General features: G+C 38.2%; 1 protein-coding gene across 3 annotated transcripts in view; it reads right to left on the bottom strand.

Annotated features, from left to right (window-relative positions):
* Positions 1 to 24,725, bottom strand: part of FAT1 (FAT atypical cadherin 1) — a 116,658-nt gene that overhangs the window by 65,805 nt on the left and 26,128 nt on the right. For all 3 annotated transcript variants that reach the window (XM_063310200.1, XM_063310202.1, XM_063310201.1), the window contains one exon: positions 9,858 to 10,172. In XM_063310200.1, coding sequence (XP_063166270.1) covers positions 9,858 to 10,172 — 315 coding nt within the window. The remainder of the gene's footprint in view (positions 1 to 9,857; positions 10,173 to 24,725) is intronic.

Here is a 24,725-nt window from a genome sequence, read left to right as displayed (position 1 = left end):
ATTTTAAAAACAAATTACAATAATTAGGAGGCAAGAAGCAAGCATTCTTGAGATGTCATTTCTATAACAGTCTTCCTGTTGCCTTACTCTTTAAAATAGCTTTCCCTAACTGAATATCCACTACATTTAATGAATTACAACTTCCATCATACTGACATGCAAAAAGCTGCCCTAAAGTGTAACTTGTGGATGAAAGAGTGAGCAACGATGGCCTAAGGGTGACAGATGGAACATCTACTTAGCACAAAGTCAATAAAGTGCATACTGTTTGATTAGTGCAGTATATGTTGGTCAAGGAAGACTTCAGGACTTCATGTACTAGACCAAAGGTCACTGTTTTAACTCATACTTGGTATTTCATGTAACAGTCACTGTGTTATCAGCAGTCAGGAAACACCACAATAAGTTTCAGCAGAACTACAAAGTACCGGCATTAGACTGCATATGTGCCCATACCAGACTACTTCCTCAGTCTCTAAGCAGCATTAAGATGTTAAGATAATAACTCTGCAGATTTTGCAAGAATTAGACTTTTAAGTCACATGGGAAGATGGATCCAGATATTGGCTTGCTGGCCAAGAACAACACATTGTAAAACTAACATCCAGAGTATAACAAAAGGAACTAGCCGCTCACATCTTTACACACTCATTTAAAAAAATGTATTTATGGGCACTGTATAGAGTATTTTGTGCAAATTCTCAAACAATAAATTGCATAGAAATTTAAATTCATCTGGGTATTCTAAAAACAGAGCACATGTTCTGTCCACAATATTGTAAACATTGCCATCATCAGTTCAAACATTGGGAAAAAATGATCTTTTTCCTGCTTCCTATTTCTCCTGATCGTCCCACTAACTTCTGAATCTATGAAAGAATACCAGAAATGCATGGGATTAGCTCCATACTTTTTGACACTGCAAGAGCTTCACAATAACCTGAAGCATGATTGGAGAATCTGAAATGAGCATTTTTATTTGCACGTAGGACTTCTCGCCTATGGACAGAATGCCTAATCAAACGTTGAGAAGTGAATTCCCCAACAGATCATAAACAACCCATCTTCCAGTTGATGACTCTAAATATCCCAGAGTTGATGCCTTCAAATATCTACATTGTTCCCTTCTAAGTGTTTTGATTTCAATTAGCTTCTGCAAGTTTATGCTATTATGTCACCAATGGATCTACAGGCAGTCCTTGTATAGTGACCGCAATGAGGACCTGCAACTTGCTCGTTAAGCAAAGCAGTCACTAAGTGAAAATAATGTGTCCATGACTGTGCTTATGATTTTAGTTTTCTTTTGCTTCTTGCTACTTCCTTCAGCTGAACTGGGGTTCTTTTTCTTTCTCTTTGAGGACATCTTGGTATGGAGTAAATAAGCAAATGAAAATAAGAGCAGAGAGATGCTGTGAAGGTTGTAAATGCAAGGACTGTTTCTTAAGTTGTTGTTTAGCACCGTCATAACTTCAAATGGTCACTAAATGAGGCAGTTGCTAAGCAAGGACAACTGTAATTGGCTAGAAGTTAGCCTCACCTCAGTAAATCCTATATACAGTCTGTATACGAAAATGCTCTTGAAATTAGTCTGGAAATATCTGTCCTACAACATTAATGTTTAAAATCATAATTCAATATTTTAAGTTAAAGTATTGGTAAGAAACCCTGGAAAAACTTTCACAGTATTTATAGGTAGTCCTCAACTTAGGACCGCAATTGGGACCAGAACTTCTGTCACTAAGCAAGGTGGTTGTTCGGAGAGTCACAGCTGATTTTACCACCTTTTTTACCGTGATGGTAAAGCAAATCACCAGGCTCATTAAGTGAATCCGGCTTCCCCCACTGAGTTTGCTAGCTGGGAAGGTCGTAAATGGCGATCCAGTGACCTTGGGATGCTGCAACTGTCATACATACATGCTGGTTGCCATGTGCCTGAAATTTGAACATGTGACTGCAGCAATGCAGCGATGGTCCTAAGTTCGAGGACAGGTTGTAAGTCACTTTTTCCAGCGCCACTGTAACTTCGGTCACTAAATGAATGGTCATAAGTCAAGGACTACCTGTATTTCAAATAAATGAGTAAGACATTTATTTATTTATTGCTCAAATTTAGCCACCGTCCATCTCCCCCAAAACAGGGACTCTGGGCGGTTTACAGTAAAATCCAGCGCAAAATATAAACATTAAAATCACATAAAAGAGTTATAATAAAATACAGTAAATAAATAAAATCCAAGAAAGGTATAAAATCCAGGCTGGTGGGAGGGACTCTAGGGTGTGAGCCACCCCCAAGAATGGTTATTCACTTTCCCGCCCCAGGCGAGATGGCAGAACCAGGTCTTCAGGGCCTTCCAGAAGGTCAGGAGTGAGGGGGCCTGCCTCACCTCCGGGGGCAAGATATTCCAGAGGGTGGGGGCCACTACAGAGAAGGCCCATTTCCTGGACCCCGCCAGATGAAATTCTCTTATGGACGGGGTCCGCAACATGCCCTGGATGATCGGGTGGGGTGGGCCGATGTAATGGGGATGAGACGGTCCCTCAGGTAATCTGGCCCCATGCCATGTAAGGCTTTAAAGGTAATAACCAACACCTTGAATTGGACCCAGAAGCAAACTGGCACCCAGTGCAGCTAGTGCAGCTCGCGCAGCAAGGGTGTTATATGTGCTGACCTACGGACACACCAAAAATAGCCAGCACGGCTGCATTCTGGACCAGCTGAAGCTTCCGGATACTCTTCAAGGGTAGCCCCATGTAGAGCGCATTGCAGTAGTCTATATGGGAGATAACCAGGGCGTGAGTGACTGTTCGGAGGGCTTCTCAAACCAGGAATGGGAGTAACTGGTGCACAACCCGAAGTTGCGCAAAGGCCCTCTTGGCCACGACTGCCACCTGCTCTTTGAGCAGGAGTCGTGAGTCCAGGAGAACCCCCAGATTACACACTGAGTCTGTTTGGGGCAGTGCAACCCCATCCAGAACTATTGGTAAGAACAGCAACAGAAGTGAATATGCAGGTAGCTCTCTTGAGATTGATAGGCTTGAACGAGATTTAATTAATTGGTGTATTCGTCTGACAGTTCAGATATAAAACGCAGGCTAGAAGCAGAGGCAAGTATGAATCTTTTTGGGGGGGAGGGATATTAAATCAGACTTTATTCAATAATTTATAAACAATAAACTTTACACATAATTTCTCAAAATTTACTAATTCAAACCCTGATATTCTAAAATACATTTACATTATCCTTCATGGCCATTAATTAAAATTATGACAAGGATGATGCTGCCACTCTCTATTAGAAACATACTAATTTATTTACGAGAAAATTCTGTGAAGATGACTTTTTGTTTAGAATATTTTATCAACAAAATTATTAACCAATTCTTCTTTTGTACAACTTTCTCTTAGCCAGCTCATTGAGCCAGCCCAATGATGAGCAAGGAAAAGTTCTGCCATTTTAATTTCCTGTTTTAATCTTAGTGGAGAACTACTTTCCTAGGATGAGCATAAATAGTATAGCGTATGTGTTTTGAGTGTGGGTAAGAGAAGAAAAAATCTTTGCCTTGGGCAAAGATCAAAGGCATTAGACTCTAAACACATTTCTAGGACAGACATGCCCAACTCCAGTAGCTGACATTAGCAGATCCTGCAAAGCTAAGCAAGGGTTGGATTAAGATTTTTATGGAACATACCTAGATATGCCAGGGCTATAGGCTTGACTGGGAAGAGGAAAAAAGCATCCTACCAGAAACATTTGCAAACCATTTCCATTTTGTTATCATCAACATCAACATCATCATCATCATCTACATGGATGTGTTCATGAAATCCCCAAGGCCTTTTAGAAGGAAACTGTGAAAGAGGGAAACTGCCATCATTAGTAGCTTCCCTAATATATCTGGTGGACCACAATGTGACACAGTATCTTGGACTTTTGGAACTGTTCAGTATTTAAACAGAAAAGCAGGGTTTATTCAGACAATAATTATACATGCATTTACTAAATTTACTTTAAAATTTGGAGCCGTGTTTCCAAGACTCAAAAGAATTCAGTATCTGTTCATTTCTGCGTGTTTAGGAAAAGCAGACAGCAAAAAGTTGCCGCTGAAAAAGAAAGGACCGTGAATACTGCAGTATAAACAAAATTATGCATTCTGGACCTTGTACTCCACATTATCAAAGAAATATTTACTCTGTTCCTTGTGCTTTGAGGCCTACTAGAAGATAAAAACAGATCCACCAGCCTCCAGATCAAAGATTAACAAAATGAAGCAAATCTATAAGCAAAGGAAGACTGAATTTTTCCTTCCTTTTGTGAAACTGTACGCGGTCCTGGAGAAGAAATGTACTATCCCATTTGAGAACTGTATTGTATAACCTATCCTCTGTATACAGGAATTGCAAGGAAATGACAGCGCAAACAGATTTACCACACACACACACACAAAATCTACCGATTACATAGCTTGAGTGAAGACGAAGTAGTAATACACATTTTAAAATGATTTTTTAGGAATTATTTCATAATCCCTCAGTTTAGGAAGGGGATGGGGGGAACAAACAGGCCTTAGGGAAACAGAGAAAATCTTTTTTTAAAAAAAATCAGGTAAAAGTGATCTTTCCCCAAAAACTTAATGGATGAAAGGAAGAAAAAAAAATGACAGAAAATGTGATCAAGCTAGGGAAGAAAATGGCAGGCAGAGAGACAAGAGGATGTTCCCCACAGTTTTGGCCACTAGCATGCAAACGTGGCCTCAACACATTATTCTTACAGAATGTAGCCTTTAACAAAGGCCAAGTTACTCTTGTTTATTTATTTATTTTTCAAATTTATATAGCTGCCCATCTCACAAACAAGCGACTCTGGCTGGCATACAAAGTTAAGAGAATATTACTGGTCCTTCAATCATTTGGCAAAATTTAAAGATGGATGAAGAAAATAATGGACACTGACTGATTGATTGATTGTGTTTTCTCTCATTCATCTGGATACAGTCCTGACAGCTGCCCAGCAATTAATCAGCAGGCCGGAGTCCATCTACATGGTGGGTAAACATGGGGAAACTACTGCCTGGTATGCCATGGGAAGGCTAAGTCTGCCAAGGCTGCACACACAGCTTTTTTTTTTTTGGTCTGGGTGAAGCTCAGACAATGAAAAGAGGCAAGGATGTGGCAATTCCTTTCAAGTTAGACTGTATTTTAAAAAGGATGCTGCTGATGGAGATACCTTTTGAAGAGGTCCAACTTCTTTGTGGTTTCAAAACAGAAGGCCAGCAGGGGCAGACTTAGTGGCTAAGGAGTTAACTAACTTTTCCCCATATAATAATCGGTGGAATAAATTCACTCATTTTCCATTAATAAACTTTCCATAATGAAAGAAATTGATTTGGCCACCAGTCCATATTCAGACAAGAATCCATATTTACCTCTTTTCCTTCCTGTTTGTTCAAGCCACTAGGAACACACAGATGCAACCAAAGCAGTAGCTTTTCCTCTGTGTGCAAACCTATGCATAGAAAAGTACAGCACCAACTATTTTCTTTCTTTTTCTTTTTTCTTTTAGCACCAACTATTTTCTTGAGGTTATATTGTTTTACTAATAAATGTTTTCTCTAGATTGTCATTAGTTTCAACTAAGTAAAGTCAAAATAATAACAGTTTTTATTACTGTGGAGTCCTTGGTGTTCTCTTAGCTTGGTTGTTTGCTTGCAGATGTTTCATTACCCGAGCTGGTAAAATCACCAGTGCACTGATGATGTTACCTATTCAGGCAATGAGATGTCTGCAAGCAAACAACCAAGCTCAAGGACTTCACAGTTCAACCCTCAACTACATATATTCTCTTATATTAGTTTTTATCATATTTATTTACAGTAACAAGTACAGCCTCTTATAACTCCTTCAAATACTACTAGGAAATTTCATTGTTAAGTGTTCACTGCATTGTTTGTAAACAGAATGGTTGGAACCCAAAAGAAGCATTTTATTATTTATTTATTAAATTTGTCCCCGCCCATCTCCTCCACTGGGGAACTCTGGGCGGTGTACATGACTGCACAATATTCAGAAGTACTGTCTTCTGTCACAAGGAATAAAAATAATTGCTAACACAACTGAAATACCAGCTAAATGGAAATTGAGCTGTCATACTGATGCTTTACTTGTCTAAACTTTGCTGCAGGAAATGCAGAACCTCAGCTAGTTAAAACAACAAAGCCTTCTACCATAATAGGCTAATTTAATAATAATTTAATAGTAATAATTTAATAATAGGCTATTTTGGAACCATAAGTCCTTTATTGCCTCACTAACCAGTTTCCCAATGTTACAGGAAGTCTTTGGGACCTGTTTATACTCAGTCATTCCCCATTTCACCAAGCTCAGTCTTCAGATAACCCACCACAGTGTTGGCCCAGAGGGTCAGGTGAGTTGAAAGATGATAGCAGAAGTACAATCAACTGTCTGTTGTTACACTTTACATTTTAGATACCAGCAATCCAAAGTTAATTCAAAATAGTAGTAAATCCATTCATTTGTGAGAAACTTTTACTCTGATTAGCAACAGTTTCATTTCTTTAAAATATACTGAAATTCCCTGTTCATAAAAGTAGGAGAATGCTGTTTAATAATATTGCTAAAATAAACTAGAGAATGGGAGAACTATTTCTAACATCACTGAAAATATACTATGAAATTATGTTCTCAAGGCACCTCTGTAGCTTTTGAAAACTGGACACAAAAAGTGAACAGATCTCAAAATATATCTCTGTATTCCTCTGCATTTATATTTGTAAGTGAATTGTGACTGTTACAATTCTCAAGATTTGGAAATATTAGAAATAAAATACATTATTTACCAAATGTGTACGGGGGAGGGGGCATCCTCCCCCAAGTGACAACTGTAATCCTGAATAGCCTGTGGAAGAGAGACTTTAACTGCTAAGTGGCCTACAAAATATGAAGGATATTGTTATCAATATGATACTGATAACTCAATTTTTATCATACAGGAAAGATTTGAAACCTCAACTGGATTCTATCAGGCAAACCATATAGAAAGGTAGGCTCAATCACATTAGCAAATTATACTTGAATTAGATTTTCTCCTCTCTAATCAAGTGCCTATTTAATACAAACGAACTAATGCACGCCGCCTCTAACCGCACTGTGTCATACGGAGCAATCTTTAAAAATTGTTCAGAATCTGCAGCTGGTCCCAGGACGACTATAAGCTTATTAATTAAAGTTGATAGTTATCCCCATTACACCTGTGCTATGGCAGTGCAAAGGTTCCCATTCCATTTATGAAAGCAGCATGATGTGCTTCCAAGATTTAAATGCCTTTTCATTGTATTACCTGAAAGACTGCATTTTCCTGTATGTACCTTCATACTCCAAGTACTCCAAGCAAATTCAGGTCAATAACTGAAGCACTGGTACTCTAGTTTTGGCATAGAAAATATGGCATTGTTGGGGCACTCTCTTATGTCTTATGTCTTGATAATGCTGGTCTGAAAACTGTTGTTTGTCTGTTTTAAATTCAGTTTATTTAATTTTTAACTAAGCACAGTAGCTATTATAGGACAGTTGTAAAAATATGGTAAATAAATTAAAATACATTATTTTGTCCATTATTATCATTCACAGTCTGGAATACAGAACAGCACACATTTCAGCTCAAAATACCTTGGGCTCATTTTTTAATATAGGAATCTAGGAATCATTTACTAGTACAAAGTTAATGCATCTACAGTTAGAGCAGGTTTGGCTCTACTCCGTTAAGAATTAGTCATTTTGGATGCATATTGCGATGTAATGATTGTAGCCTCCAGGTAATTAACAAACCACTTCTCCACTTGAATTCGAGTGGCTTATATGGCTGAGCCCTAACTTTTAGAGAAGCTTAGATCAAAACCATTATCTTTTACTTTCATGAGGTGCTTTCATTCTAATAATGAAATAAATTGATGTCATTCTTTAAAATGTAAGGAATGTGTGTAAAACCTTCACTCTCAATGAATTTTGACCTCCAGTAGAAGACAAAGTACATTCAGAAAAAAAAAGTAATAATAGAAGTGTTGAAAGAAGGTAAAAACACCCTTAAATTGAGCTGAACTGCTGATGACTTTGTGGAGATATCCATACAAATGTATTAATTATTTTTATTAAAAAATCATCACAATCATCACAGTTTGTTTCTAAATTTAGTCTGAATGACATACTACTAATTTTATACATTATGTGCTGCTATAATCTTCCCTGTCTCTGCACAACTCTCTTCCCCCTTCCCATTTCATATGTCTGGAATGAAAACAGATTAATTTAAAGTTGTATTCTTATATTATTTTATATTTTCATTTTGTTTTGGAGTTTGGAGGCATTTTTTTTTACAAAAGCAATAACGAAAAAGAAGTACTTATAAATAAAATGGAAGAATATACAATAATGCAGCATTAATTATCATTAATCCACATACAGGTAGTTCTTGGTTGATGAAGGTAATTGGGACTGGAACTTTTGTCACTAAGCAATGCAGTCGTACAATGCAATGTCATGTGACCACATTGCTTTGCAACAGCAATACTGGCAGTCCCTGTTGCAGTCATTAACTGAATCCCACCAGTCATTAGGCGAGGACCCACCCTGATCCAAGCCATTCCCGGCTTGGTCCTTCCCAGCCCAAGTCTTGGCAAGGTAAGGGACTGCCTCCTGTGCCTCCTCTTGAATTTCCCCCAACTGCCTATCTCCCCCCGCCTACTCATTGCTGCCAACTGCCAGAGGCAGTCATAACTGCAGGGGTGCTGCAACGGCTGGAACTTTGAGGACCAGTCATAAGTCCCTTTGTTCAGCGTGAATGGTCGCTGAATGAATGGACCTTAAACAAGGACTACCTGTATGGATTCTTAGAATGAAGCACCTAACAAGTTTGCTAATCATGCTCGTAAATCCACAAAAACTACCAGGTAACTCATAAATTAGTTCTGGAAGCTATCAAATAAGTTTGATATAGAAGATTCATGAATTCTGGAAAAGTCCTTAAAAAAGTTAATCCCTACCTGGCCAAATAAAAGACCCAAATAAAAAAATGTATTCCCTACAAGACAAGTGAATAAGGCATACAGGAGTGCAAGACAGCAGGTAGAACTGGGGAGAAAATGCTGAAACGAAGAGTTGCAAAACGCTGTTTGTGGAATATTTCACCTTAACTCACTGATTCCTTGACAAAAGGTAAAGAAACACGAAAACTGCCTGAGAGATGAATGGGATGGGATAACCCATCCTTTTAGACAGCTGGATCTGATGGATTCAAGGACTTAAACAACAAAATATACAAATAGCTATCTACCTTCAAGACTGCATGACCTCTCTCCAGATTTGCATTTAATCCTGATTTGGACCATACCTCACCCCATGCCCTTCCGTTTACTTATTTCCTGTGGCAAATTAAATCTAAGACATTTAGGTCTGCATTAATGAAACAGTATGTATTTGTGAAATAAATACAAACCAACCATAATTCAGCAAATTAGTGACTGAAAATAAGATACTCTGAAAGTTAACCTCTGGATTTTATTCAGAAAATGTTTAAACACAAGTTTCTGTCAGCATTCCCAATAAACCCATTTTTCCCCAATTTGGGCAAATACATAAATCAGTTTTGCGATAACAGTCCTAATATTACCCACATATTGTTCATACAGGTACAAATCACCTCTCAAAATCTCCAATGATTTTCCCCCAATTTAATTTCTATTTAAAAGAGTCCCCCATTGGGAGAGATGGGCGGTGGCACAAATTCAAATAAATAAATAAATAATAAAAATCTGAAGAATTGAAGTAACATCTGCCAGCTACTTACCAGTTTTAGGATTTATGTGAAAGAATCCCTGTGGATTTCCACTAGAAATCTTGTAAGTGAGCTTTTCATTAGAGCTCGAATCTGAATCAAAGCCTTCGATCTGGATGACTGACATGTCCTTGGGTGAGTTTTCCATAACTTCTGGGTAATAAACAGGCCGAGTAGTTTGTGGAGCATTGTCATTAACGTCCCCAACTTCTATGTAGATTTCAATGAAGGAAGACAGAGGAATAACGCCTTGGTCGGTTGCATAAACGGTGAGCCAGTAGTGAGCAGTGGTCTCTCGGTCCAGCAGATCAACAGTTACTATTGTACCTGTTTAGAAAGGAGATGAAGAAGGAGTATTATATCATCTTTGTATCAAGTATCAGATCTACTTGATTAAGTTTTTAAATGTTTTTCTTGCCTACAAGGACAGGGCAGAAATGTTTTTGCCATTCTGTAAAGAAAAAAATGAAGCTCCTGTATTTATATAAACTACAATATTCAAAACCAGGTAATTACAGATGGGAAGTAAAAAGTGAATCATATTCGGCCAATTATTGTGGATTAGCGTTATGAAAAACAAGAGGAAAACCAGCACAATTAAATCTACATATAACTGTACACATCAAATACATCCCAACTAAGGTTCGAGCTGCAATGATGCATAGGCTGCCAACACAGTTGCCCCGTTCCCACTTGCAAAAGCAGGAAACAAACAAATACTTTAACATGTACTGGTACTACAAACTGTGAGCCATACTCTTTAGAAACTCTTGGGTTAATTCTCCTCAGTCCTTCAGCAATATGAGGAAACAATCCCTCCTATTTTCTCTGCCCATATATTTGGAAAGGAGAATTTTAAAGAGAATTTGCCACAGCCCTAGCAACTGTAGCCACAAAGTCAATTAACATACTACTACAGGTAGTCCTCGCTTGATGACCACAACTGGGACCAGAATTTCAGTTGCTAAGTGAAGCAGTCATTACGTGATTCCAACCTGATTTTACTTTTTTTGCAGCAGTTGTTAAGCAAATCACTGGGCATTAAATGAACCACATGGTTGTTAAGCAAATCACATGGTTCCCCACTGATTTTGCTTGCCAGAAGCTGGCCAGGAAGGGCAAAAATGGTGATTGTCATAAATGTGACCTGGTTGCCAAGTGCTCAAATCGTGATCATGGGATTGCAGGGGCACTGCAAAGGTTGTAAGTGTGAGGACCAGTTGGAAGTTGGTTTCTCCAGCACCATCCTAAGTCCGAAACGTCACTAAACAGATGGTTGTTAAGCAAGGACTACCTGTAGATCTCACCTGTGTTTCTTTTCTATAAAAAGGAACACATGAACTTCAATCTTGTCCCTTACTATTATCCTATGTTTATCAGATTTAAACAACACCTGTCCAGCAACGTAACGATAAGGCTCAGGGAGTGGGTATCTCTGGGACTACCATATAGATTCTATGTGCCCAATCCAAGGTCATCAGAACTGCCTAGTAAAGGTCCCCATTGACTGAGAAGTACAACAGGAAAGAGCCTAAAAACAGGGATGTGGGGTGAGGGAGGCACTCTCCTCTCTGCACCGGAGACAAGAATAGCCGCCACTTTTTTGGCCTTCTGGAAGCTTGTAAAAACTTGGTGTCCCAGGGAGCGTCTGGGACTGCAGTGCTATCGTGTTCCCAGTGCTGAGAATATTATATGCATTATTTTTTTAAGAAATGATATATTGTATTTCTGATATTTTATGCAGTATTATCATTGCTGTATTGGCTATGACTGTTGCTTCTGTATACTGCTCAGGGTCAAAATTGACTGAAGTAGTTTATCCATTCATAAATAAAATTAAATGACTAAATTAAACTACATATTCAAAAGATCTAGCTATGCCTATACATTAAGAACTAACCGTTCTCCACATCTGGTCTTCACTATGCTTCTTTTGTGCTTTACTTCCAATGCTTCAGCTATACAGCAACACACCAGTAGATTTAATAATCTTATTGGTTAATATAATCTCATTGTTCCTAATGCCAAAGGAGTCTGACCACCAGGTGTACCGAGCTACTCTATGATCAGGTATGCTGGGACTTGTGGTCACCAAGAATTCAGATCTTTCCTCCCCTTTGTTCTTCCCTGCTATCTCTTTCCCATGAAAGCATATTTGGAAAAGAAAGGGGAATGGCCATCTAATACAAGGAGAGTATAGGGATAGTGAGCATCAGGATAAACTCACCGCAAGCCAACATGAACTCTGAATGCATGTTTGGTTCAATTCAATTCAACCCCAGAAACTTGCTGTTGTCGTTTCTAATCCCATCTCACTTACTTAAAAAATCCACAGAAAAACCCAACGGTCATATTTAGTTTTGAAAAGGTTTAAATCGAGTTTCAAATGTTATTTTAAAAATGTCTGAATTACCACCAGATGTCACTGTAGAAAACAGTTCATAAAAACAGTAGCGATGAAACAATATGAAAAGCGAATAAGCAGGACAGAAACAGAAATCTGTATCCTGTACATATTTTCATCCAGTCTCAGCTTTTGTTCTTCATGCAAAAACAGGCGTGTTGTCTTAGAGGGAAAACTGCTAATTGTTATGACTCGAGCAAAGCCAAGTTTTTAATGAAAGTCAAATTGCCATTTATATAGTGCCAATTCAAAATAATACCTCCATATTTTTAATTACCATCTAGACTACAAAACAGAAAAGTCTTTACATCCTAAATATACATATATTATCATTGATAAAATATTATGCTGTCAGATTTTATTTTCCTTTAAAAATTCCACCCTGAGAGGACTTAGTAGAAAAAGAGTGTTTCAGAGCTAACTGACACTAGCAGGTACTGTCTGAATGAACTTGAGAGATCTGTGTTACATTATGTCTGTCAGCAGACCAGTGAGGAAATTATCACCTCTTTGATACACAAAGTATTTCCAGACAATCAGTCCAGACAATTTGCAATTTTATTCATTTGTTGTAATCCATTTCTCCCTGTATAATGGAGAAAGTAATGTTGTGGCAATACTTGAGACCTTAACTGAAGGAAGAATGTGCTATATGCATGCCAGTGCATCTACTGAACACTGTTTTGATCAGGAGGAGTCTGGTAGCACCTTTTCCAACTAACTAATTTTATTAAAAGGCATAAGCTTAGTTGGAAAAGGTGCCACCAGACTCCTCCTGATTTTTTGCTCTCATGGACTAACACAGCTCTTCTCCTACAGTATCTACAATTTGATCTCAACAGTAATACTGGCTTCATCCTGAGACAGCTAAGTCATGTTGTAACCCAGCCAGCCCAGTTGAATCTTGCACAGACCCAGCCAGTCACACACTCACAAACAGCAATACCCATGATGTTATTTTATGCAGAAAAGTGGGAAATATTCAGTTGGAGAGATCCATACGATAAGCCTTATCCAAAAGCTTCTAATATTCACACCTATACCACAGCAAGTTGCAACAGTGCCTTAATTTACAGTGGAGATTAAAAGCTTGTGAACCCTTTTGAATTTTCAGTACTTCTTCAGAAATATGACCTAAAGTGTGATCCTAAAACCTGATAATGAGAACCCGATTAAACAAATTAATCAAAAACATTATACTTCTTCATTGATTTATTGAGGTACATGATCCAAAGCTACATATTTGTCCTTGAGCTTGTTTGGAGGTTCTAGTGGGGAATGCAGACATTGTACAATCTCTCGGAGGACTGTCCTCCACTACAGAATGCCCAACTTTGGAAAGAATGCAGAAGAAAGGGACATATGCCCAGGAAACTAGATCAAACAAATCAGCCCTGGTGATCAATGAGATGATCGATGGTTGCAGCCATATGGGTTTTGGGGGATTTGACTATTCTGACCTTGTAACACTACTTATTTGGAATCTCACTATTCAGACAGCAGTAACTCACATCATTCCATGATATTTTCTTATAGTCCAAAATAAATTTATTGTTTAGAGCAAGTTCAGTTTGAAGGCTGTTGGCTTACATGTATATCCAATGAAGGTCCTGTCACTTAAAGGAGAAGATAAAAGAAATAATGGGCAGAATGCAAGAAAAGTTCCACACTGGAATTTTATAGAATGAAGACATCAAAAAGAGTTGTAGCTTAGCTGGCTCAGAAAGCTGTTGATCCTATAATTGCATCTTAAAATGGAAGATCCTCATGATGTCTGGTACAAGCAGAAAACTCTGGGATCTCTTTGAACAGGTTGCTTCTTGGTTTGTCCAAGCGACATTAGATCTTAAGATTTAAGTAGCTCTGATGCAGATGGGAATATTACTACCATGCTATGCATGGAATAATCTATGCTAAATAGGAGATATTAAAGAGTGATTGAGATGCAAGCTAAGAGAAGGCAAGACAACAAGCAGTGGAGGTAGAACATAAAATATTGATTGACATATCTCAATACACTATGTAAGATGTTTGAAGATATACACACAAACAACATAACATTCTCTAAATTGTAAGATGTCTAGATATATAGCAGATCCCCCTTTTTAATGACACTTTGCTTGTGAGATATGGGATTGTTGTAGTATGGTACTATACTACAGAAAGGAATCCAATATTAAATGCCAGTTAATAGTTATTTTGGTGTCAAGTCAGGTTTGCCTCCTACTGACTGCATAGACAAATGCTTGTTAGAATTTTACTGATTTGACTCTAGTAATAATTTGTAACTCTTCTAAGGACATTCCAGTGACTTCTTTGGCTCCATCCATTCACCTTATCTATTTTTATCAGCCATCCCTAACCCTATCCAAAACCCACATCACATGCCCAAATAACAATGACCATTGTTTCAAAGCAGCAATCTGTTTTCATTTGGTCCAGGACTGATTTACTGTGTGGTTCTTCTTAAAGTCCAGGGTATTCTTAGCAACTGTCTCTAACTCCATCATTCAGTAGCCTTTATCTTCTTTCTCTTACACTTTCTCAGGTTCTTTTTTTACATCACACCGTTGTTTCAACTGTTTGTAGCCTATGAAATATGGATCCAAAATCATATTACCCAGACAGCACAGTGTTATTCCAAGGTTTTTTTTAGAGTTCAGCACATATTTCATTGTTTTACAACAACTACAGCTAAAGGGAGCCAGGGTACAGTAGAAACACAGATCCTCAGCCCACAACAGCTGCTGTTTGATTCTTATGATAAGACAGTCAAGGCATGGTAAAAAGACAAGAAAGGATAAGGAATGACAAGGTAAAAAGAAATGTAGTTTAGCTGATACAGACAGTAGTTGGTTCCTGACAATCACATTACAAAAATGGAAGAACCCAGAACATCTAGTACATGCAGAACATGCTGGGATCACTTTGGATAAATCTGCACTAAGGCTTGGCTAAGCTCCAGAGGATTTAAATGACTGCAATAGGCATCGATTGCAACCATTATAATGAATGGGGCAGGAAAAATGGGAGGGTCTGAAGTATCAAGAGATTTACAGGAGCACAGACAGAGAACACAGCCTATATTGTGCAGATTTGAAGAAATGTACAAAATCACTGCTCAAAGCAAATGAGACTAGTGACAGCTTAGTGACAAATCTGCAGAGAATAATCAGATAAACAGCTCTATTAGGAGTGTAGTGCAAATATATTTTTAATCTTCCAGAGTTACAGCATCAAGCATCCAAATTCACACTGCCGGTTATCTCAAAAGTGACATATTAATATGAAAATGACTTTGTTCATCCAAGTTTGTTTAGGTAGGCAGACTGGATGTAACTAAATCCTATTACATTTTACAGATTCCATCACCATTATAGTCAAAGGGCAGATGTTGCAATCTACAACATAGAGGGGAAAAAATGTGATCTCTACTGACTTCTTGTGCTTGACATGGACTGTAGACATTTACATTTCAGATCACCACAGTATCAAGATTGCATCAAAAAAAGGAAATCAAACCATCATACAAGTAAAAAAAATAACATCACCATTCCATAATTCTTTGAGAACTGTAATATGACCATTTGTTTCTACTACCTATGAGAGAAAGAGAGAGAGAGAGAGATGGAGAGAGAAAGTCAGCAGCAGCAGAAAGGTGTATCTGAAAAGTAATAAGCGGGTTGTTGGACGGTAAGAGATGGGAAAATGTGTAACATTTGCAAAGGAGCTTATTAAGCCATTAGACGGAGAAGAAGTTATCTTGCTAAGGAGAAGATCTATGGTATAGAATGATCAATACGGCACCCAAGCAGAACCCTGAACTCATTTCATGTCCCTCTGGTGTTTTAGAATTCTTTTGGTATCTCATCAGGAATCTCCTTGGACCCAGTCAAATCATAACAACATTCCATTTAAAGTTATATTTATTTTTAACATCATATATCTTACTCTAAACAAATACCCACTCTGTACAAATTATGTACTTTTTTTCTCCAAATTAATACATTCTTATCCCTTTGGTACAATCTCCTTAAAAAACAAAAACAAAACCGTGGTTAAAATTTCTCTGAACCTTTTCGGAAGACTCTATCCCTATGTTAATGTTTCTTGCACTTGTTCCAGCTTGACTGCTGGTGTCAAATTAATTATTATCATGAGGAACTCGGAGCTGACTAAGCCTCAACCAAGCAAAATGAATCATTTAGCCATTCTCTCTTGATAAAGGAAACCACAAATGCAAAGCAAATAATTTTTCTGTGCATGATGCTGCTTATGTATCTGAATCCAAGTCAGACAAACCCTTTTTAGAAGAAAGCTGAGGAACAATGTTTAATTGAGATATATGTAGATGCTTTTCTGTCTCTATACAACGGACTGATTTCCTGGAAAATCACAGAGTTCTCTACCTCCCCTCCTGCCCCCCGAAGATTTATGTGGCTCCCACCATTATTCCATTCAGGAAATTACTGAAGACCTGGTTGTTCTCCCAGGCCTTTTATGTTTGTTTGTTTTTTTGCTTCATTTTATTTTGTTTTGGTCTTTTGATCTGTTGTATTCTTTTTATATATTGGTTATTAGATTTTTCTAAGTGGCCCAGAATCATTTGGGAGCTAGGCAGCCAATGATTGAATGAATGAATGAATGAAGTATAAGGCCTGTTATGAGATGTATGTTATAATTGTTATAATTACGCTTACTGTGTAGCGATGAAGGCTTCAAAAGGCAATTAATTTGCAGTCATTACTTCATTTTCAATTTAGTGGGGTCTGTATGTTCTAAACGTTTTCGTTCAGGACAAAAAAACCCAAGTACATAGTTTGAGGGTGCTCTTCAGTGGCCAGGAACATCTATACTCAACTTCAAGTGTTATACCTACTATCCTTTTTCTTAGATAAGGATAACCTAATTGCTGTCGCCCATACACTGGTAATCTCTTTAATATTACTGTCATGCAGCTGATGTGATGCAGAACCTGGGCTTGGTGTATAATGTAGGCGGGCAGGTTGCCAAGTGGGGACACTGGCCATTCATTTTATACCCTGTTTACAGAGACTGAATTGACTGACAAGCCAAGCTCACATTTTAAGTTTTGGCAAACATTTAGCATCAGGATATCTTGAAAATTGACATTCTGCATTGGGTGCTGGAATTTACAGAGGATCATATTCTGTTTTTTCCCAGGTAGCCCTTCTCTGTGGTAGCATCTTTTCTCTGAAATAATCTCCTTCCATTTTTAATACCCATGAGATTCTTATCTCCTCATCCAGGTCTTTTTGACATAAATGCAATGGATTTTTTCCCCACTGCTTTCCCCCTTCTTTTCAAGCCACTTTTTAACACATATTTTTTTTTGTAATTTCTGTAATGTTGTTTTATTTTATTTTGAAAACTGCTTCACAATGATTGTGAATATTAAAAATACACCATAAATAAATATATTTTTAAAAAATATTATAAATGGAAATCTGAAGAAATTGTAACAACTCTCCTACCCCCTCCACCTACACACACACACACACTTCATGTTCTGAGTCCAAATTTTTTTCGGGGGGGGGGGAAGCACAGGCATGACTGTTTTAGAATTTCAAGTGCCCAGTTCTCAGACCTCTCACAATGCACCGGGACACAGGAGGAGGATATTTGCAGAGAAAATTACTGTGTACATGAAGCGTGTTCAATGTTTCTGTGACTTGTCGATTTTCTTGGGGAAAAGTCACCTAGATTATTTCAAATTATTATTTTTTTCCCAAAGTAAGCCTAGCTGGAAAATGGAAAACTGATGACTTGGAAGGGCTGGGTGTGATCTGCAGTATGAAATCTGCCCTAGTTCATTTATTTTTAAAAAGATTAGTGTTTAAAGCTTACATTGATCTTTTAAAATAGATTTACCATGTGAAAGGCCCTGAATATCATATTCCCAAATTTGAGTAGTTATTTGAACCACAACTTAATTGCAACATGAGGATAGATAAGAAGACACCTGGGTCACAGAAATCTCATTTGTCCCTCTGGCATTCAAAACAAGTTCTGACGCTTTTTCAGTAAAGTTGCAAAAGAAGACAGAAGAAGCCTTTTTTTTCCCTTCTTCATCCAAAGGTCTGGCGGAATTCTTTGATCTGATTCAGTTTTGCTGCTGATAAGTTTAACTATATACTTAGCCAGGTCAAGCTTCTGTTTCCAGTCTCCTGCTCCAGTTTACCAATTTACCTATGCAGTAATATGCATTCTGAGTTTGAAATCTCAGTCATGCATAATGCAAACCAAGCAGCCCCATTTTCACCAGAGGGGAAGACCAAGAATGCAAAAACGAAGTCATGCTCTGCTTCCATTCATTGGCTCTGGAACTCAGCAATAAGCCAGGGGTATGCCTTGACCTTGGAGGCATGGCCAGGCCTTGAAAAATAGTTTTAATTCCCTCCAACCAAAGGTGAATGAATGGACATTCATTTATTTATGGCAGTTCTGGACAGAATGCAGAATTGCAGTGAGCTGTTCCTTTTCTTCCATTACTGGAGAACCATGAAGGATGTTTCCTTATGAGATGCTGACATTTGAAAAGAGAATGAAAGAAGGGACTTCTGATGTGGCCATGAGTTTTAAAAACACTTCAGAATCAATACACCTTTTTTAAAAAGTACCTGATGTTAGCATACTCTCCTATTTCTCTGTAGCTGTGCAAAATGGCTGAAGGAATTCCTCGACAATTGCATTGGATTTTGTGCTCAAGCTCAGCATTTCAGAAGACCTGTCTCTTCCTGCCAGAGCAAGGGGACAAGTCATGGTGAAGTCAAACTTTGGCTGGCTACTGGAACCAGTTAAGATCTGTTACCCCCCCAAAGGACCAAATTGAATCTGCTCAGTAAAGAAACAGGGAAATAAAAGTTTGACAGAGGAGGCACTCTTTTTTTGTTGTATGTTGTTCATCAGAGGAACATGGAGAGACAAAGAACTTATCTTGTGACCTGCAGGGGATGTGCCATGCTTGTTTTCCTCCACAAAGCAAGAACTATACATGTTACAACTGCTGGATTATCACATTCCTGAAACAAAAGGTAAAATGACTGGAGGCAAGACTCTCTGAACCCTGGTTATCCAGCAAGATTGGGAATCCGTGAATCAGACAAAGGAAGCACTCACAGAAGAACAAAATCACCAAGAAGCCTTTGAGAAGAAAGTCCAGCGGAGGGGATGGAGAGATGGAGCAATGTGACACAAAGATTCAAACCTGTCAATAAGAGTTCTTACAACCTAAATAGATTATAACAATAAATTGCAGGACCTCATTGTTGATGTTTACGGAACATATGCAACATGCTTGTGAGACTGAGGAAGATGACTCTATAGGGTCTGTACAGTGAAGAATTCTTGCTTCTAATCCTGAGAAAGTGGTTCTTGGTGGTAGTGAATAAAGACCCCCTTTTGAAAGAGACTGAAGCATCAACCTGTTGGCCACTGATCAAGGGAAATTGCCCTCCTGGTATACACATTTGGGATATGACTCCCAAGACTCTTTAAGCCCACTGACAAATATCACTTCCAACTGATCCCCATAGGAACAACTGACACAGTGAGACAAGTTCTTGGCAAAAGTAAAAATGCTTCTTGAAAAATGTGTTTCATTAGTTTTATTGAAAGGGGAAAGGGGCCAGGTTGCAGAAATCTCAACAATTGGTTATTTTCACTTAAGTCCCCAATTTATCTCTAGCCCCGCTAGGATGGGGAATCCTTAAATTAACTTGCTAACAACTATTTGATGGACAGTGGAGGTGGCTAGCCAGTTGACTAATAATGGAGGAATGTACAGACTTTATATAATTTTAGTAAAATCTTGCAAACTGTTACCCATTTTCTTGGGCTCTGAGAAGTGTATTAGCAATTAGCCTGGGAAATACTTGGCAGAAGGCTGAAGGAGCTGGGATACACATAGTGTTTTATTCATTCCTTACTATCAAGGGATATGCCCTAGGAAGAGAGAGAATACTATTAGTGAGCAGTGGACTCCACTGATAGTCCCAGAGGAAATAGTCTGGATTTTTAAAAAATAATGGGATGCATTTTTCAAGATGGACTTCTGGTAAGAAATGGGCTACATTTACAGTGAGAATAATGTACACTTCTGAATCCTACGGGGGGATGAGGAGCCCATAAAATAGTGCAAAAACATGTACTGGGCGTGGGGTGGGTTATGCAACATGTGAAGCCACAGAAATAATGGCACATAGTACAGGTAGGAATAGGTCACTTTACATGATTTCAATGTCCTTATACAAATGCACTGAACATGGAGAACAAAGAAGAAGAGCTAGATGTCTTAATGAAGGAAGCCAAAAACAATTTAATGAGCATTACTAAAATTTGGTGGGATAAAACTCATGAAAAGAATGCGAAGATTGAAAAGTATTGCAAAACAAACTGCCACCCAAAAGGAGAGGAGCGGTGGTATTATATATGAAGGAAGAGCACACCCATATCGACATCCAAATGGGAGCACAAGTGTCCTGCCACGTGCATTTGAGTGAGGAGCAAGGAAAGGGAAACCATAAGATATTACTGTGGGAGTGTGCTACAGTCTGCCAAGCCAGGCAGTCTAGGAGAGGAAAGACATAATGGGAGACTCTTAAGAGACATGTCTCTTAGGAAAACTAACGTGGCCAAAACCGCAAAAAAGAAGTTGGCCAAACCCCTAAAATTTATCAGTTTTTTTCCCTTTCATTTTTAAAAAGCTTGATTCTAAACAAAGGTAAGAGGTAAAGCAGTGGAAAATCTGGATTCTTCCAAATTTCCCACTGCTTTTACCTCTTTGACCATCTTGGGGTTCAAGAGAATGACACTGACCAACTGGACACTGATTCAATTCAATCAATCGATCTATCAATGGATTGACACCGAGAAACTGGAATGTGTCCAGAAGAGAAAAAATGTAGATGATAAGTGGCCTGGAAGGAAAACCTTTCGAGGGACAGCTGGAGGCACTGAGTATGCTTGGCCTGCAGGGAGATATAGCTGTTTTCAAGCATCTGAAATATTGTCATGTAGATAGAAGATGGGGGGGGGGGATTATTCAGAGTTGCTGCAGGAGATAAGGCAAGTAACAACAGGTTTAAATTACAAAGAAGCAGATTTCAAGTGGAAATCAGGAAGATTTCCTAACACAATAGCTGTTCAACAATGGAGCAGGCTGCTTCAGGAAGTTGTAGATTCTACTTTGTTGAAGCTATATAAACAAGCACTAGATGGTGCTGGTGTTGCTATACTAGCAGATTCCTGCACTGGCAGAAGGTTTGACTAGATGATCTCCAAGGTAACCTCCAGCCCTCATGTTTTATGATTTGTAACTCCTCCCTGGCAACTACATCGGCCACCTAAAACATGTTAATCACTTTGAAGTTTGCAGTCGACTTAAGTAATATTAGGTCAGATAACTACAAGTAATGTAACTTTTTATCATCCTCAACCTTTAAAATATAAAAAATTGCAGAGACAGAAGGTGCTTTAAGACTTATATCTCCTTCTGAGAAATAGAGGGAAAAACTACTTAGCCAGACCCACTCTGTGGAGGATAACTGGCCATCTGCAGCCTGCTTCCACACAGGGCAGATTAAAATAAAAATAAAAATTAAGACTTCTAGTTGAGTCTGACTTCAGGTGATTGCCAGGACATCTCCATGTCTGTACAGTTTTATTGACAATAATAGGGTATTTTATAAAGTTTTTTTTTTTCAATTTCCCGGTCTTGCCTAGTAGTCTCCCATTCAAGTATTAAGCAGGTCTGAGCCTGCTAAGCTTTTTTCAGGATCAGCCAAGGTCAATGGACTCTGCAAAGCCTGTATCGAAATGCCTCTGTAAAGTTTGCATGCAGGATTGAATCAAGGAATATATTTCAGCCTTCTCTGCAGGTATTGTAAACAGTGACTCTAAATACAGTTTACCCTTCACAGAGGAAACACGCTTAAGGCTGATGGTAAAATAATTTTCCCAAGGCTTATAGGGGGCTGATAGTACAATAATCTGCAAAATCATAAAAGCCACAGGTAAGAGTCAAACCAAAACAATCCACCAGTGGTTAACATGCTGAAAGTGCCCCTCTGAGTGACTGACATTATGGTTCAAATTCTCCCTTATATGCAATTCAGAATCAGAATGTAACTTGTGTGTTGTAGAAATGGCATTAAAAATGTAGGGATTTAATAAATACAGCAGGAAAAGATTAAGCTAAGAACAACTTAACAAATTGTGGCCGTGCCAGTAAGATTTGTAAAAATCAGTACTTCCCCAAAAATAAACTTGATTGCTTGTGGGAGGAGGATGGGTAGTTCATTTCTCCTGCCTGCCTGAAGTATACAAGTCAAAGTGATTGTTGAAAAAAAAATGCTAATTAATTTGCTTAAGTATGACACAGCTTTCAAATGCCAATTTTATTCCATTAACAAATTGTAAAGCTATCATTCCCTGGATAACCTTCCTTAAGTGTGCTTATTCATGAGAACTCTTATTAATATTATTAATGATTCCGTAATGGAAATCAAAGCCTGCAATCATTTCTCAGCAATGCATGAAAATGAAGTTTAATGGATCATAACTTAGGAGTGATGGCTGAAACAAAGTGAAAAAATATTCTACTCTTTGGAACATGATGTTCCAGTTTTGATTATAACTGTAATTAATCTGAATCCTGATAAGCTAGGCACATTAAAAAGAGTCGTATTTTGGTTGCTTGGTAGTTCTGCTTGGGGAGGATGACTGTAAGAATATTTAACATTTTATTTCAGAATCAATAGTGCAATAAAATATGTATATCTCCAAAGAGGTTTTTATCTTTAATTGTCTTCAGAGTATTTTTAAATCATTTCATCTTTATCTAAAACTGGTTCCAAAAATAGAGACCCATATGCGATAAAGGTGGGCAATGCTTTTGATCATATTAATTGCTGTCTCAGTAAAATTGTATAGGCACATGGGACTAATACACGAACTATACACTAATGCCTATTAGCATTTCTTCTATTAATTAAATTTAGGCACCACCTAACTTCAAACCAACTCTGGAAGGCTTACAATGTAATAAACAATAGAAACACAACAGAAAACAAAATAGGATGGGATTTGTTTGCTCAATGCAAAAGCATAGACAAAAACACATTAAATGAGGGGCTCCAACCATCTCAATCCAAGGGATGGGAGAACAACCAAGTCTTCAAGGCCTTATAAAACACCAACAGGGTGGAGCCACACAGAGTTCAGGGGCTGTGTCATTCCACTGCACTGTGGCAGGGAAGGCATTTATGGGTGAAACATTCCGTACAAACAGCACGCTCCCAGCTAGACTTCCCAATGACAGACTGCTAGATAGGGTGGTAAAGAACATCCAAATCACACCTGTAACCATATTTTACAGTCATCTGCACAAGCCATCTCACATACAGTACTGTGCAAAAGTTTTAGGCAGGTGTGACAAAATGCTGTAAAGTAAGAATACTTTCAAAAATGCAGTATGTATTGTGATTGTTTATCAATTTACAAAATGCAAAGTGAGAGAACAGAAGAGAAATCCAGATCAAATCAGTATTTGGTGTGACCACCCTTTGCCTTCAAAACATCATCAATTCTTCTAGGTACACTTGCACACAGTTTTTGGAGGAACTCAGCAGGTAGGTTGTTCCAAACATCCTGGAGAACTAACCACAGATCTCCCGGGGATGTAGGCTGCCCCAGATTCTTCTGTCTCTTCATGTAATCCCAGACAGACTCGATGATGTCATGAAGAACTATATTCAGCCTATAGAAGAACAAGGAGTCCTGGAAACGATGGTTTGGCCCCCACAGAGCCCTGATCCCAACATCATCAAGTCTGTCTGGGATTGCATGAAGAGACAGAAGGTTCTGAGGCGCCCTTCATCCACAGGAGATCTGTGATTAGTTCTCCAGGATGTTTGGAACAACCTACTTGCCGAGTTCCTTCAAAAACGGTGTGCAAGTGTACCTAGAAGAATTGATGCTGTTTTGAAGGCAAAGGGTGGTCACACCAAATATTGATTTGATTTGGATTTCTCTTCTGTTCTTTCACTTTGCATTTTGTAAATTGATAAACAGTTACAATACATACTGCATTTTTTAAAGCATTCTTACTTTACAGCATTTTTTCACACCTGCCTAAAACTTTTGCACAGTACTTTATGGTAACTCTGTTGTAGTTACCCACTCCCTGTTCTCTGATGTTTCAGGCAAAGAAACGTTATCAGCTGAGACAGTTTTACCATTGAATTGGGGAAACAATACTATCAGCATTTGCATTTCAATTCCAAGCACCAAAATAATATTAATAATAACAGTACAATTTGCGGAGCCCGTAAGTGAATGGGGAGAAGGAAAAATTACCATGGAATGAATTACAGAATGATAGTCTTTTCAAAACCACTTAAGCCACTGAAAACTGCCAACTATTTAGCACCTACGAAAGAAAAATCAGTAAGTAA

The sequence above is a fragment of the Candoia aspera genome, chromosome 8, assembly GCF_035149785.1.
Source record: "Candoia aspera isolate rCanAsp1 chromosome 8, rCanAsp1.hap2, whole genome shotgun sequence".
Taxonomy (NCBI): Eukaryota; Metazoa; Chordata; class Lepidosauria; order Squamata; family Boidae; genus Candoia; species Candoia aspera.
The sequence above is the reverse complement of the archived record's forward strand: the minus strand, read 5'-3'. Positions and strand labels throughout refer to the sequence as shown.